The sequence below is a fragment of the Impatiens glandulifera genome, chromosome 5 (assembly GCF_907164915.1).
Source record: "Impatiens glandulifera chromosome 5, dImpGla2.1, whole genome shotgun sequence".
NCBI classification, from domain to species: Eukaryota; Viridiplantae; Streptophyta; class Magnoliopsida; order Ericales; family Balsaminaceae; genus Impatiens; species Impatiens glandulifera.
In genome coordinates, this window is record NC_061866.1 from 45,842,318 (window position 1) to 45,857,006 (window position 14,689).

At 32.5% G+C, this 14,689-nt stretch overlaps 1 protein-coding gene across 1 annotated transcript; it reads right to left on the minus strand.

Annotated features, from left to right (window-relative positions):
* Positions 1–10,247: 10,247 nt before the first annotated feature.
* LOC124939494 (serine/threonine-protein kinase BIK1-like) lies at positions 10,248–13,623 on the minus strand. The gene is made up of 10 exons (XM_047479966.1): positions 13,468–13,623; positions 13,247–13,388; positions 12,899–13,035; positions 12,764–12,803; positions 11,908–12,387; positions 11,473–11,693; positions 11,232–11,382; positions 10,971–11,107; positions 10,736–10,862; positions 10,248–10,591 (listed from the first exon to the last, which is right to left on the minus strand). Exons 1-10 carry the CDS (start codon positions 13,621–13,623, stop codon positions 10,248–10,250), a joined length of 1,935 nt encoding a protein of 644 aa, XP_047335922.1.
* Positions 13,624–14,689: the final 1,066 nt, after the last annotated feature.

The window sequence follows — 14,689 nt, forward strand, 5'->3', positions numbered from 1 at the left end:
ATTATATATAAAATAGATAATAAACACAATATATAATTTTTTGAGCTTATTTAACTAAATATAATTTGATTAATTTTGTTCATATTTTCTTGACAAACCGGCGGCTAAGTCTCTGTAAGTGGTTGATTGTCGCGGTGCTTAGGATCTAGCCCTCCTGGTGCAACCCTTTCAATATCTATGTCCAAAGATTGAAAATTGGTCTTACCTTTGTGAGTCTCCTCCCATTCAGATAGTTGAAACTCATATTTTCGTAAAAGAATGTGACTATCTGGTGTCATATATAGTCATAGCCTGACCGAAGTCTAGTGTGAGTATCAATCAGACATCGAGATGAGAACTCTTGATAATCCGAAATTAGTCATACCCACTAATTTATATATATAATGATGTTTAATTTTTAAAGTGTCCGGATTGCCGGGTCGAGAGCTGTGGTTAATTTGGATATATGTGAGAGTAAATGGATATTTGTGTCGGATTGTGGGTTGACCCGCCCATAAACTTAAAACGGTTAAAAATAAAATTAAAAATGCTATAGGTATGGTTCGAACTTGCAACCTAACAAAACAAATACAACCTTTTAACCAACTAGGCTAATAACACTTTATATTTTAAATTCAACCCAAAATTTGATAAATGCGTGACATTTTAACAATATAAGTTCAACTTTTTAACTAACTAATCTATATATATAGTGATGATTAATTTTTAAAATGTCCGGATTGTCGGGTCGAGAGTTGTGGTTAATTTGGATATATGTGAGAGTGAATGGATACTTGAGTCGGATTGTGGGTTGACCCGCCCATAAAAATTTTATGGTAATATTTTTTTCATGGTTTTTATATTATTACTCGTGCAAATGCACTTTTTATAAAACCATAACCAAATATATTGACTTTATATATCAAAGTATTTTCATATATCCCCTTCTTAATTCGATATTATTAGCTATTTATGCCTAACAAAGTAAAAACTATGTATATAAATTTTCAAATTATTTCATTGGTGAAACTGCATTATAATATTCAACTTTGACACCTTAGAGTTTTACTTATCATATTTTAAATCATCATAATACATCATTCTTAATTAAACAGTCCCTAATTTATTAATTACTGATTAAACAGCCCGGGATATTTTTAATTAAACAATCCGGGGGGTTAACCATCACCAAATAATATATAATAATATTTCTTACTAATTAAACATCCCTTAATTTATTCATAATCTATTATTTTCTAATTAAACATATCTAATTTATTCGTTCCTAGCTATACAGTATGTAAATATATAATTTAGAATTTATTCATATTGATTAAAAAATATGTCTAACAATAACAAAAGTCTTCCAATATTTAAATAATTAAAATAAATTTATCTTTAGTCATTCATTTTTTTTTTCTTTTATCTAATGTGATAAGAAAACGCACTTACACGCTTTTACTTCGGTTTGAAAGTAACGTGGGTCTGTAAAACCTGATATCATAGGTTCAAATTCTGTCGAGTACACATCATCCAATCCATTATCAAGTTATGATAACTCTTTTTTAAAAAATAGTCTCATAATTTTATTTTTATTAAAAAGTGAATATTTATTTTTATTAATCCCAATTTAGAATAACAGCTATAAATAATGATAAAATTAAATGCCCAAAATTCATCTTTCTTAATTTGTTTTATCATTATTAATTTATCTTTAATATTTTTATTTTAAATATTCTTATTTTTCTCTCCTTTAAAAAAATAGACGTGTCAAAAATAATGATTACCAATTTATTTATTATTATTATTATTATCTATATATATATATAATAATAATAATAATGCTTAATTTTTAAAATGTCCGGATTGCCGGGTCGAGAGCTGTGATTAATTTGGATATATGTGAGAGTAATGGATACTTGGGTCGGATTGTGGGTTGACCCGCTCATAAACTTAAAACGGTTAAAAATAAAATTAAAAATGTATAACCTTTTAACCAACTAGGCTAATAACACTTTATATTTTAAATTAAACCCAAAATTTGATAAACGCGTGACATTTTAACAATATAAGTTCAACTTTTTAACTAACTAATATATATATATATATATATATATATATAATGATGTTTAATTTTTAAAGTGTCCGGATTGCCGGGTCAAGAGCTGTGGTTAATTTGGATATATGTGAGAGTAAATGGATACTTGTGTCAGATTGTGGGTTGACCCGCCCATAAACTTAAAACGGTTAAAAATAAAATTAAAAATGCTATAGGTATGGTTCGAACTTGCAACCTAACAAAACAAGTACAACCTTTTAACCAACTACACTAATAACACTTTATATTTTAAATTCAACCCAAAATTTGATAAACGCGTGACATTTTAACAATATAAGTTCAACTTTTTAATTAACTAATCTATATATATATATAACAATGCTTAATTTTTAAAGTGTCCGGATTGCCGAGTCGAGAGCTGTGGTTAATTTGGATATATGTGAGAGTAAATGAATACTTGTGTCGGATTGTGGGTTGTCCCGCCCATAAACTTAAAACGGTTAAAAATAAAATTAAAATTGCTATAGGTATGGTTTAAACTTGCAACCTAACAAAAACAAGTACAACCTTTTAACCAACTAGGCTAATAACACTTTAAATTTTAAATTCAACCCAAAATTTGATAAATGCGTGACATTTTAACAATATAAGTTCAACTTTTTAACTAACTAATCTATATATATAATGATGCTTAATTTTTAAAGTGTCCGGATTGCCGGGTTGAGAGCTGTGGTTAATTTGGATATATGTGAAAATAAATGGATACTTGAGTTGGATTGTGGGTTGACCCGCCTATAAAATTTTTACCGTAATATTTTTTTCACGATTTTTTATATTATTACTCGTGCAAATGCACGGGATACATGCTAGTTTATTTAAGGTGTGTCAAACTAGAACGAAAAGTTATAAGAGAGAAATGATTGGACCATCTTTATTTTCTCACACTTTTTCAACCAACAAGTTATACATATCATTCACTCTTTCAAATTCTCTCACATTATCACTCTTCAAAAATTTATGACAGTCTTTTTAAAATTGTAAATCAATAATTGTTTTTTATTTAAAAAAGAAGTTGCTGTCAAAAAAAAATTATAAATATAAAATAACATTTATAAAATAAAAAATATCAGCACTACAATATTAAATATATATTATACAAAATATATATATATATATATAACTATTTTATCTTCTTTTTAATATTTTATTTTAGTATTATAATATATTAACCATTATATCTCATTTTATATTATTAATTTTTTTTTTAAATTACTATTTTAAAGGCCTCAAAATTTAAATTTGTCTTAGACCCCAAATTTTCAAGGACGACCCTGCTTGTGTGAGTTTATAATTTGGATTATTTACAAATATAATCATATTAAATTGTTTTATTTAAGTTATAATTATAAATTAGAACTAAGCTGTATACTAGAGTGAATCATTCTTATAAATTAATGGTAAATTTTTGAATTCAATGTTAGATTATGGACTAGGAATATGCATGATTTAGAAATGATATGTTTTCTTTGACATAGTAATATTTTTTCTAATCCCAATGAAATTTTATGACAAAATATGGATGATCCTACCTCATATTGATCCAAAATATATTGAGGGGTCGACAATTTCATAGAATTTGCGGAAAGGTGTACGGGTAGATTTTCGATTGAATGTCCATGTATAAAATATGCAAATCAAGTATATGAGAATAAGATAGTCGTTAGAACTCATCTAATTGAATTCGGCATAAGACAAAATTACGGCTTTTGGTATTTTCACGGGGAAAGGAGAATTGAACTTGAGAGTGTAAATGTTGTTACTGAGAGTGGGGAAGATGAATTAGATGATGAGCTTGTAGACGAACCGATAATATACAACAGAATAATGAGAGTAATACTATCAACAAATCTGTTGACGTTTGTGATGATCACCTAATGAAATATATTATTACTGATTTGTACCATAATGTGAACAATGACAATGAACATCCTAGTGAAAATGAACATCTCATTGATGATACTAAGGCATTTTACCAATTGTTGGATGATTCGAAACTACATTTATATGAAGGTTCTCGAAATTCCAAAGTCTCATCTCTATTTAACATTTTTAACATAAAAAATATAGGCCGGTGGAAAAACACGTCATTTAATTTATTGTTGAGATTATTGAAGGAAGAAATATTCTCAGTACATAATCAACTGCCAAATTCGTATTATGAGTGTAATAAATTTGTGATGAAGGTTGTTACTAAATTTAATCGACCTTTTTCACTTTCAGTAACGGTTTTAGTCGTCCCTAATGCCCATTTTTCTACTAGTGTAAAATGATTCACATGTTTCCTTTTCATGTCATTCTTCATTGTTCTGTATGTTTCATATATTTTCTAGGTGATTCAGAAGTTGGTTTGTAGGGGATTGAAGAGGGGAAGTTTATTATGAATTTATGTGGCTGCAATTTAATCCTGAAAGAATGAGACGAAATGATTAAGATTATTTCGATTATTTAGGATGTCCTGCATATTAGGTACTAAAAATTATACAATATTTTTCTTTTTTAACTTCATTTACAAGATTTGATTTGATTTTATATGAATTTGTCAAGGTAGTGATAGCTTATGAGAAGAAATCGGGTGGCTGGGAGAGTTTGAAAAAGACCGTAAAATTGATCAAGAATTGGAGAAGAAGAGGAAGATGATAGTTTAAAGTTTTTCAATTGCTAAAAACATGTATAGTAATGGGAAAGGAGGACTAATTTACTTCAAATTAAAAAAATATATATTTCAGAAGAAGAGGAATACATATTAATTTGACATTGTTGGAGGTGTGTTAGAATCCAAACCACAATAAACAAGGATAAAAGCGATAAAGAAGAACGAACACCAAGATTACGTGGAAAACCCTTTACGGGTGAAAAACCACGGGCAGAAGAGAAGTTTCACTATATCGAAGATTGTACAAATTTTGGTGAACAACGTAATGAACTTTATTAGAGAAAAGACGGTTGTCTTCTCTATATATTGTCTAACCCTAAAATGTGATGTAAATGAAAAGGGGTTAGACCCATTAAGACTATAAGTCCATACAGTGCGGGCAAAGCCCGCTGACCCAACAAGAATTCGGACCACAAACTCTAACAATCTCCACCTTGAAACGAATTCCAATCTTTGATAGCATAACCACAAAAAATCAAACCTCTTCCACCAAAGCCCCTAAGGGCATAGCTCAGCAATGAAGACCAACCAAGTTCAAGCAATGCTCAAACTTGGTAATAGAAAGTGACTTGGTCATCATATCTGCAGGATTATTGTGTGTACTCACCTTGCTCACAACAATATCACCACGAGCAATCACATCACGCACAAAATGATATCGTACATCAATGTGCTTAGTCCTCTCGTGAAACATCTGATCCTTTGTCAGAAAAATAGCACTCTGGATATCACAAAAGATTGTAGAAATCTGCAAATCATCACTAAGTTCTCCAAACAAGCCTTTCATCCAAATTGCTTCTTTGCAAGCTTCTGTAATCGCCATGTACTCTGCCTCTGTAGTAGACAAAGCAACTGTAGCTTGCAACATAGCCTTCCAACTAATAGCGCAACCACCAACACAAAAAATATAACCAGACAATGATCTTCTCTTATCAAGATCTCCAGCGTAATCTGAATCAACGTAACCGACAACTCCATCTCTACTTTTCCCAAACTGTAAACAAACATCAGTAGAACCACATAAGTATCTGAGAATCCACTGAACTGCTTTCCAATGTTCCTTACCAGGGTTTGCCATATATCTACTAACAACACTAACTGCATATGCTAAGTCAGGTCGTGAACAAACCATAGCATACATAAGGGAGCCAACAACACTAGAGTATGGCACTCGCGACATATAATCATCATCACTATTTGACTGTGGTGACAAAGAAGACGAAAGTCTAAAATGAGCAGCTAATGGAGTACTTACCAGCTTGGCACTTTGCATGTTAAACCTACTAAAGACTTTCTCGATGTACCTCTTTTGACTTATGTACAATTTACCAGCCGGTCCGATCTCTAAGAATCTCCATTCCAAGCATCTTCTTTGCTGCACCTAAATCTTTCATCTCAAACTCGCTACTCAACTGTGCTTTCACCTTTCTGACCTCTCTCTGATCTTTAGCGGCAATTAGCATATCGTCAACATACAACAACAGGTAAACGAACGACCCATCATCACATACTTTAAAGTAGACACAACTATCGTAATTGCTCCTCTTGAAATCATGAGTGGTCATAAATGTATCAAATCTCTTGTACCATTGCCTCGATGACTGTTTCAAACCATAAAGAGACTTTTTCAGCTGACATACATAGTCCTCCTTTCCTAAGGCTACGAATCCCTCTAGTTGTTGCATGTAGATGTCTTCCTCAAGTTCTCCGTGTAAGAATGCAGTTTTTATATCTAACTGCTCAAGCTCAAGATCGTGGTATGCCACAATACCTAGTAAAGCCCGAATAGAACTATGTTTCACAACTGGAGAAAATACATCAGTAAAATCAACACCTGGAGTTTGACTATATCCTTTTACAACAAGCCTGGCTTTATACCTGGCTTCTTCAACTCCCATCGTGCCTTCCTTTCTCTTATACACCCATTTGTAGCGAACAACCTTCTTGCTCTTTGGTAACTTCACTAGATCCCATGTAGCATTCTTGTGAAGCGATTCTATCTCGACCTGCATAGCGATCATCCACATACCAGAGTTTTCGCAGGTAATCGCCTCTGAATGTGTCGCAGGTTCCTCTTCTGAATCAATCTCTTCAGCCACATTTAATGCATACGCAACTAAATCAGCCTCTGCATATCTCTGAGGGCGTCTAATTTCTCTACGAGGCCTATTTTTAGCAATTGAATGTTGTGGAGGTGCTTCTGAGGAGCTAGCACCATCCATAGAAACTGGAATAGACTCTTGAGTTTGCTCTGGTGTAGGTTTCAACCCAATCTCAAGCTCCACCTCAATACTTGACTTCTGTTGATTTCCCTCAGAGGGAGTTGAAGACAGAGACCCCTGAAGCATGCTAGTCTCATCAAAAACAACATCTCTACTGATGACGACTTTACTAGTCTCAGGACACCACAACTTGTATCCCTTCACACCTTGCTTAAACCCTATGAACACACACTTCACCGAACGAGGCTCTAACTTTCCATTATCCACATGAGCATACGCATGACATCCGGAAATTTTTAAATTAGAATAACTAGCAGGAGAACCAGTCCATACCTCTTGTGGAGTTTTCTTATCAATAGCAGTCGAAGGAGAGCGATTAACGAGATGACATGCATACGCAGCGGTCTCAGCCCAAAATGACATCGGTAGCCCAGCATTAAGGCGCATACAACGCACCTTCTCCATCAAAGTCCTATTCATCCTCTCTGCAACTCCATTTTGTTGAGGATTATGTCGAACTGTATGATGCCTCACAATACCTTCAGTTCTACATAAAGTATTAAACTCATTAGAACAAAACTCCAAACCGTTATCAGTTCGGAGATGCTTCACTTGCCTCCCTGTCTACTTCTCAATCATTAACTTCCACTCTTTAAAGGTAGAAAACACGTCACTCTTTTGTTTCAAAAAGAATGCCCAAACCTTCCTGGAGAAATCATCTATAATAGTCAACATATAGAACGCACCACCTTTAGATGGTACTCTAGAAGGCCCCCACAAATCAGAATGAATGTAGTCTGGAGTCCCCCTCGTATTATGAATACCAGCTGAGAACCTAACTCTTTTCTGCTTACCAAAAACGCAGTGTTCACAAAACTTTAGCTTCGTAATACCCTGCACATCAAGAAGCCCTCTCTTGTTCAATTCGACCATGCCATTCTCACTCATGTGACCTAGACGCATGTGCCATAATCTTGTAGCATCAGAATCAGACAAAGACGAACTAGCAACAACAACATCACCTGTAATCGTAGAGCCTTGCAGAACATATAAATTGGCAGTTTTCCTGAGTCCCTTCATCACAACAAGAGACCCCTTGCTGACCTTCACAACTCTACCTTCACCAGTGTATTTGTACCCTTTAGAATCAAGAATACTCAATGATATCAGATTTCTCTTCATGTCAGGAACGTGCCTTACATCACCAAGTGTTCGAATAGTGCCATCAAACATCTTAACTCTAACCGTACCAATACCAGCAATTCTGCAAGATGCATTATTACCCATCACAACGGTACCTCTAGAGACCACTTCATATGTAGAGAACCAGTCCCGATTAGGACACATATGAAACGTGCATCCAGAATCAAGAATCCATTCGTCGATCTATTTCGAATCAATATCAGACGTAACGAGGAGTTCTCCATCATTGTACTTTTCAGCAACATCAGCTTCGCCATATTTCTCTAGTTGATTGCTCTTATGATCCTCACCAGCCCTCTTATTCTTATTCTGTAACTTATAACACTCAACAACAATATGGCCTTTCTTCTTGCAGTACCTACACGTCTTATCCTTGTTCTTGGATTTTGACCTACCACGGTTATTGCTGCTAGAATACCTCTCCTGCTGTCTGCCTCGTGCAACAAGACCTTCAGCCATGTTATCTAAACCAACAAGTTTATGCATCTTCTCTTTCGAGAAGAGTGTATCATAAACCTCATATAGAGTCAAAGTCTCACGACTATAGAGAATGGTATCTCTAAAATTAGCATACGAAGGAGGTAGTGAACACAATAATATGAGCCCTAAATCTTCTTCATCGTAATTAACCTCCATAGATTCCAAATCAGAGACTATTTCTTTAAAAACAGTTAAGTGATTTTCTAAAGACGTACCGTCAGACATACGTTGGGAATACAAGCGTTGCTTCAAGTGTAGCTTGTTAGTCAGCGTTTTCGTCATGCATAATTGCTCCAATCTTAGCCAGAGTGCAGCAACTGTTTTTTTCCTTCAAACAGTCTTGAAGAATCTGATTCGACAGATGCAGATAAATCTGCGATAGAGCCTTACGATCTGCTCGTTGCTTCTCTTCATCAGTCCACGAAGACGGCATCTTGTCAGCGCCATATAGCGCATCTTCCAGATCTATCTGTGCCAAAATAGCTCGCATCTTCACTTGCCATAACGTAAATCTGGTGTTACGATCCAGCAGCGGAATATTGTATTTCATCGTGGTCATGACCAAAAAATAAAACAAACAAATTTGGCTCTGATACCAATTTGTTAGAATCCAAACCACAATAAACAAGGATAAAAGCGATAAAGAAGAACGGACACCAAGATTACGTGGAAAACTCTTTACGGGTGAAAAACCACGGGCAGAAGAGAAGATTTCACTATAACGAAGATTGTACAAATTTTGGTGAACAACGTAATGAACTATATTAGAGAAAAGATGGTTGTCTTCTCTATATATTGTCTAACCCTAAAATGTGATGCAAATGAAAAGGGGTTAGACCCATTAAGACTACAAGTCCATACAGTGCGGGCAAAGCTCGCTGACCCAACAAGAATTCGGACCACAAACTCTAACAAGGTGGATAAAAGAAAATGAAGGAATGATGAAGGGTATGAGATTAAAGGGAAAGGAGATGAAATTGAATAAGGATGAGGGAGTGATTAATACCCGCGAATTAAAACTTTTCACCTACAATCCAGGAATGAGGATATTCACATCTTGTCAACATGATTTAGTTTTTAAGGTTATTAATATTTATGTTAATTTAAATAAATTTGATACATTTTACCAAGTTGGTAGGTATAAATAAAATATTTCCAATACATGTATATATTTGAGATCTCTATCCAAAGTTCATAGACAAATATACTATTATTCACTTTGATTTATAGTAGCCGTGAAAATATTACTTAATTTATTTTTTGAGACCTTTCTAAAAAAATAATAATCCAGCCCATTACAAAAAAAGTGTAAACTTGTTTTCATTTTTTTTCTATTTGCCTTACACAAATCAAAAAAGATATTGATTGTCCTTAATATAATTAATTGCTTGTAAGAGTATATATAAATCTCGTCATAATCCATAACTTAAAAAGAATTATTGACTTAAATTATAGTGAAGTCAAAACAAAAAAATAAAATAATTCTTAAAACTTTTACCTTTTATCTTTCACTAACTAATGTTTAAATAGGATAAATAGAATGGAAAAAATTTACTTGCATATTTTGGAAAGTTTGAAATCTCGAGTAAATTTATCCTAAAACATCTTTTCTACCTTTATAAAGTCTGAGTGACTGTTCAACTTTAAGTTTCTGAAATACGTCTAATACTTCAGGCATGGAAGGCCTATAAGTTGGATTAGTTTGCACACACCATATAATGAGCCTCTTAATTTCTTGCCCATCATTATCGTCATAGGTTGGATCTTTTTGCAAACTCTCGTGAATGAGTACATTCTCCATGCCTTTCCAAATACACCACCATCTATCATTGAAAACCAATGACAGCCTATTTGGATCCTTTATATTACATTCAGATATCAAACGTAAAAGAAATACTCCAAAAGAATACACGTCGCTCTTTGTAGTCCAACTACCTATAGTCAATTAGTCAATATCTTAGTTAATTAATAAATTTAATATTTCCCTAAAAGAAAAAAAAACAACACATCATATAATGTCATCATAATTATGAGAGAAAATCATTTCGGAAAAACCTTTACAAAAACAAAATAGCTTACCACTTTTGTCAATGGCTAATTTCACTTCATCTTGACATCCCAAACATGCTCTAACCATATCTATTTGCCGATTTGGAAAAATCCCACCCGTTATTAAGCCAAAATCAACCAACATTGGATTGTATTTCTATATTTAAATTATCAAAATAATTGTCATATACTACTTGAGAGTGTTTTTTTCAGAGATGTGAAAGACAATTTAAAATATACATATAATTAAATGATCAAAACTAACCTCGTCTAACATTATATGAGCTGTATTCAGATTACGTATAATGAAAGGATCCATGTGATACGATGCATCATGTAGAAAGTTGAGGAGGGAAGCCACTCCACGTCCAGCTTTAATCCTATCTAGCCATGTAAAATCATCTAGCAATGAAAAAAAAATATTAAGTTAATATACTTTATATGTTCTTGATGATGGACAAAATGTCTCATTTTACTTTACTCAAAAATAAAACAATGAAAATAATAAGCAAGAAAAGAAGTATACCTCTAGGCAGGAGATTACTAATGGAATCCATGGACAAAGACTTACATTGTAATACAATAGCAACATGTTCATCTTCAATACAATAACCAAACATCCTAAGCATTGCAGGATGACAAACATACTTTTCATGATTAAGAAGTAACATTTCATCCTAAAAGATTGGTGTTGATCCAGTTAAATTTAAGAAATTAATATGTTTTAAACACAAGTTAGCGAGTGAAATTTTTATATAAAAGCATACCCCAAGTCTCAGTAAATTATCTTGATCAACGTCCCATATCTTCACAATCATGTATACAGTATCCCTTGTATCCCTTATACTATATCTCTTAACTCCACGAAAAAGTTTTCCGAACTGAAACCTTCCAATGTAGTTGTCTTGACTGAAATTGTTAGTGTAATCCTTCAAGTCTTCGATAGTACATTTATGGTTATCCTTGAACACCTTCCAACTGAAAGAATCTGGGCAAAAACAACATTGGTCTTGAGGATTAAAACTTGTTCATCAATTTCCTATACCTTTTTACAAGCATTTAATTCACACATAGATTGCGATTTGAGAGAGCCCATATAGCTCAATAAAGAACAGTGTACAAGGCACTAAGCCAGCAATGATCAATAATTCTTAGATATAAAATCAAATCGAGTGGTTATGCAATTAATAATTGATGTCTACCTGATTCGGTGTCATGCAAGGCTTTCTTCCTTTCCCTCGTATCAAGAGAAACTGAAGGGTCCACACTTAAGAGTTGTTTACTTTTCTTGAAAACTTGCAATTTGAAAAAACTGTTAACAACTTCATTCATAGCCGGTTCATCTTCAAGTTGTCTACTTTTCTTGAAAACTTGCAGTTCTAAAAAACTCTTGACAACTTTCTTTATAGTCGGTCGATCTTCACGAGAATGAGATGAACAACTCAAAGCCAACTTTGATAGCTTGCACCCGTCTCCAACATAGAAGCCTCGATTTTCCTGGAAACTAGGGTGGACAAATGATTTTCCACCCATATATTCTTCGTATGCCCAATCTTCTAGAAAAGGATCATCCGAACATGTACCATTCTCCCTATTCACGTTTCTTATGGTCAATCTTTTCGTTATGAGGCTTAGGAGCATAACACCAAATGCAAAGATATCACTTTTTTTTGTCCTCATTGCTGCAAGAAAAAAAACATATTAATAAGAAGACAATGATGTCAATTTAAGGGAATAAATACACCATCTTCCGGCATCAAACACCTAGAGAAAAAATTGGATAGAGGGAACAATAGTAACCAAGTATAAATAAATTGAAAAACATACGACACCTTCAGGTAAAAAAAACAAAATTAAATAACATATATGTACTTGATGAGAGTATCTTTAAGCCACAATTGTACCAACATATATAAATAATAGGATTGGTGATTTTAATCAAAATTGTCATACCTAAATGGTTTGACGAGTAATGTAATAAGTCTGTGTCCCGGTAACCAAAGCATCCATGAGAAAATCGTTGAGAATAATGTACTAACTTTTTTGAAAAAATCCCACCTGTTATCATGCTGAAATCAACCAACGTTGGGTTGTATTCCTGTGACAATGAACAAAAACTAACTATGATGGCAACACAAATTTTAGAAGAAAATAAAACATCACACCTATAGAAACATAATACAGGAAACTGACCTCATCCAACATCACATGTTCTGCAGACAAATTGCAAATCAAAAATGGGTCAAGATCTCCCCGTCTAGCTTGGAAGAACTTGAGGAGGCAGGCAAATGCAAAGGCAGCTTGAATCCTTTGTAGCCATGAAAAATCCTCTAATATTGCAGAAGATATATATTTAGATATAGTTTCAAATCATAGATAAGATTAAAGTAAAATAATTGTCCAAGCTCATCTATATGACATATATAGGCCAATTCTTCCATTCTAAACCATATTTTTCAAGTTGGTTTTATATCGAAATACTAATAACATTAAAAAGATGTGTCAAATATTCTATAATTGTTATTGTTGTAGAAAGTAAACCTTTCAATAAAAGGTTATGCAGTGAATCCATGGTCTTCAGGTTATAAACAACAGCAATATGTTCTTTGTCACAACAATATCCGTACAAGCTGGCAATGCATCGATTCACAATCCTCTGATGACGAAGCATAATGAGTTCATCCTGCAAAAACAATAAAATTTCTTAAAACAATAAAAAAATATCATACAAATCAGAGGGAATATTTAGAACAAAACATTACCATAAGTCTGCATTCATGATATTGGAGATGACCAAATATTAAATTTGGTGGATCCCATATCTTTATTGTGAAGTGTTGATTCTCAAGAAAGCCACGATAAAGATTTCCAAACTGAAAATTCCCAATTAAGTTCTCCTTACTGAAGTTATTTGTCATTGCAAGTAAATCATTGGATGTGAGTATCTTTGGTTCTTCACCTAATTGAAATGGAGAACATGTTAATTATCCAAATATGCTTAACAATTTTCTATATCAAAGGAGAACGACTCTTGGTGTCTCACTGTTGTGAAATAACCATTAACATTCAACATTTTCAAAAGTACTTCTAATGATTACTCCTGAATCGTCCGTATTCCTAATGATTTTTATATGCACATAACTTAATGTTTTAGAGATAACTTATAGCACAATTAAAAAAATGTGTCTAAATCAAAAAACAAAATCCATAAATAAAGATGAATGCTCAATAGATGATTGTAAAACAAAGAATCTTAGAAAAACAATTAAAGAGAATATTTAATGATTATAAAGAAGAGATAGATATTCACTTATTTGTGTATCTCTAGCTTCTAATGTTGTATTATAATGGAATTTCTTCATCTTCACCGTATCAAGAGATACTCAAGGATGTCTAATTGAATTATTCTTGATAAAATATGTTATATATAATATGAGAGATTAAATAATATAATATTAATATCTATAATTAAGAAAATATTATATTTAATTTATCTTATAATTTATTACTATATTTGTATAAATAATAAATTATAAAATGAATCAAATCAAATATGTTTTTAATTCAATATATTAATATTATATTACAAAATATTATAATCTAATAGTATAATATAATATATTTTAACATTTAAGGTGTTATTTTTTTTTTGTTGTTAATGTGAATGGAGTGAAGATGAAGAAGTTTGCTACCTATTTACATTATTTGAGGGTTATTTGTTCAAAATTAAAATTGGGCTATTAAGCAAAAAAATATATTATATTAATATATAATAAAAAATATATTTTAATTGATAAAAATGTATATAAAAAATTAAATTATTTATAGGATTTTCAACTAACCCAACCCACAAACTGATTCAATCAACATATATTAAAATTCAATCGCATCCAATTTAATTAAAATAAAAATAGGACCATGATAGCATGAACCCACCCGCACTAGCAACCCCGAATGATTGGGGTGCTCTAATAAAAAAAATAT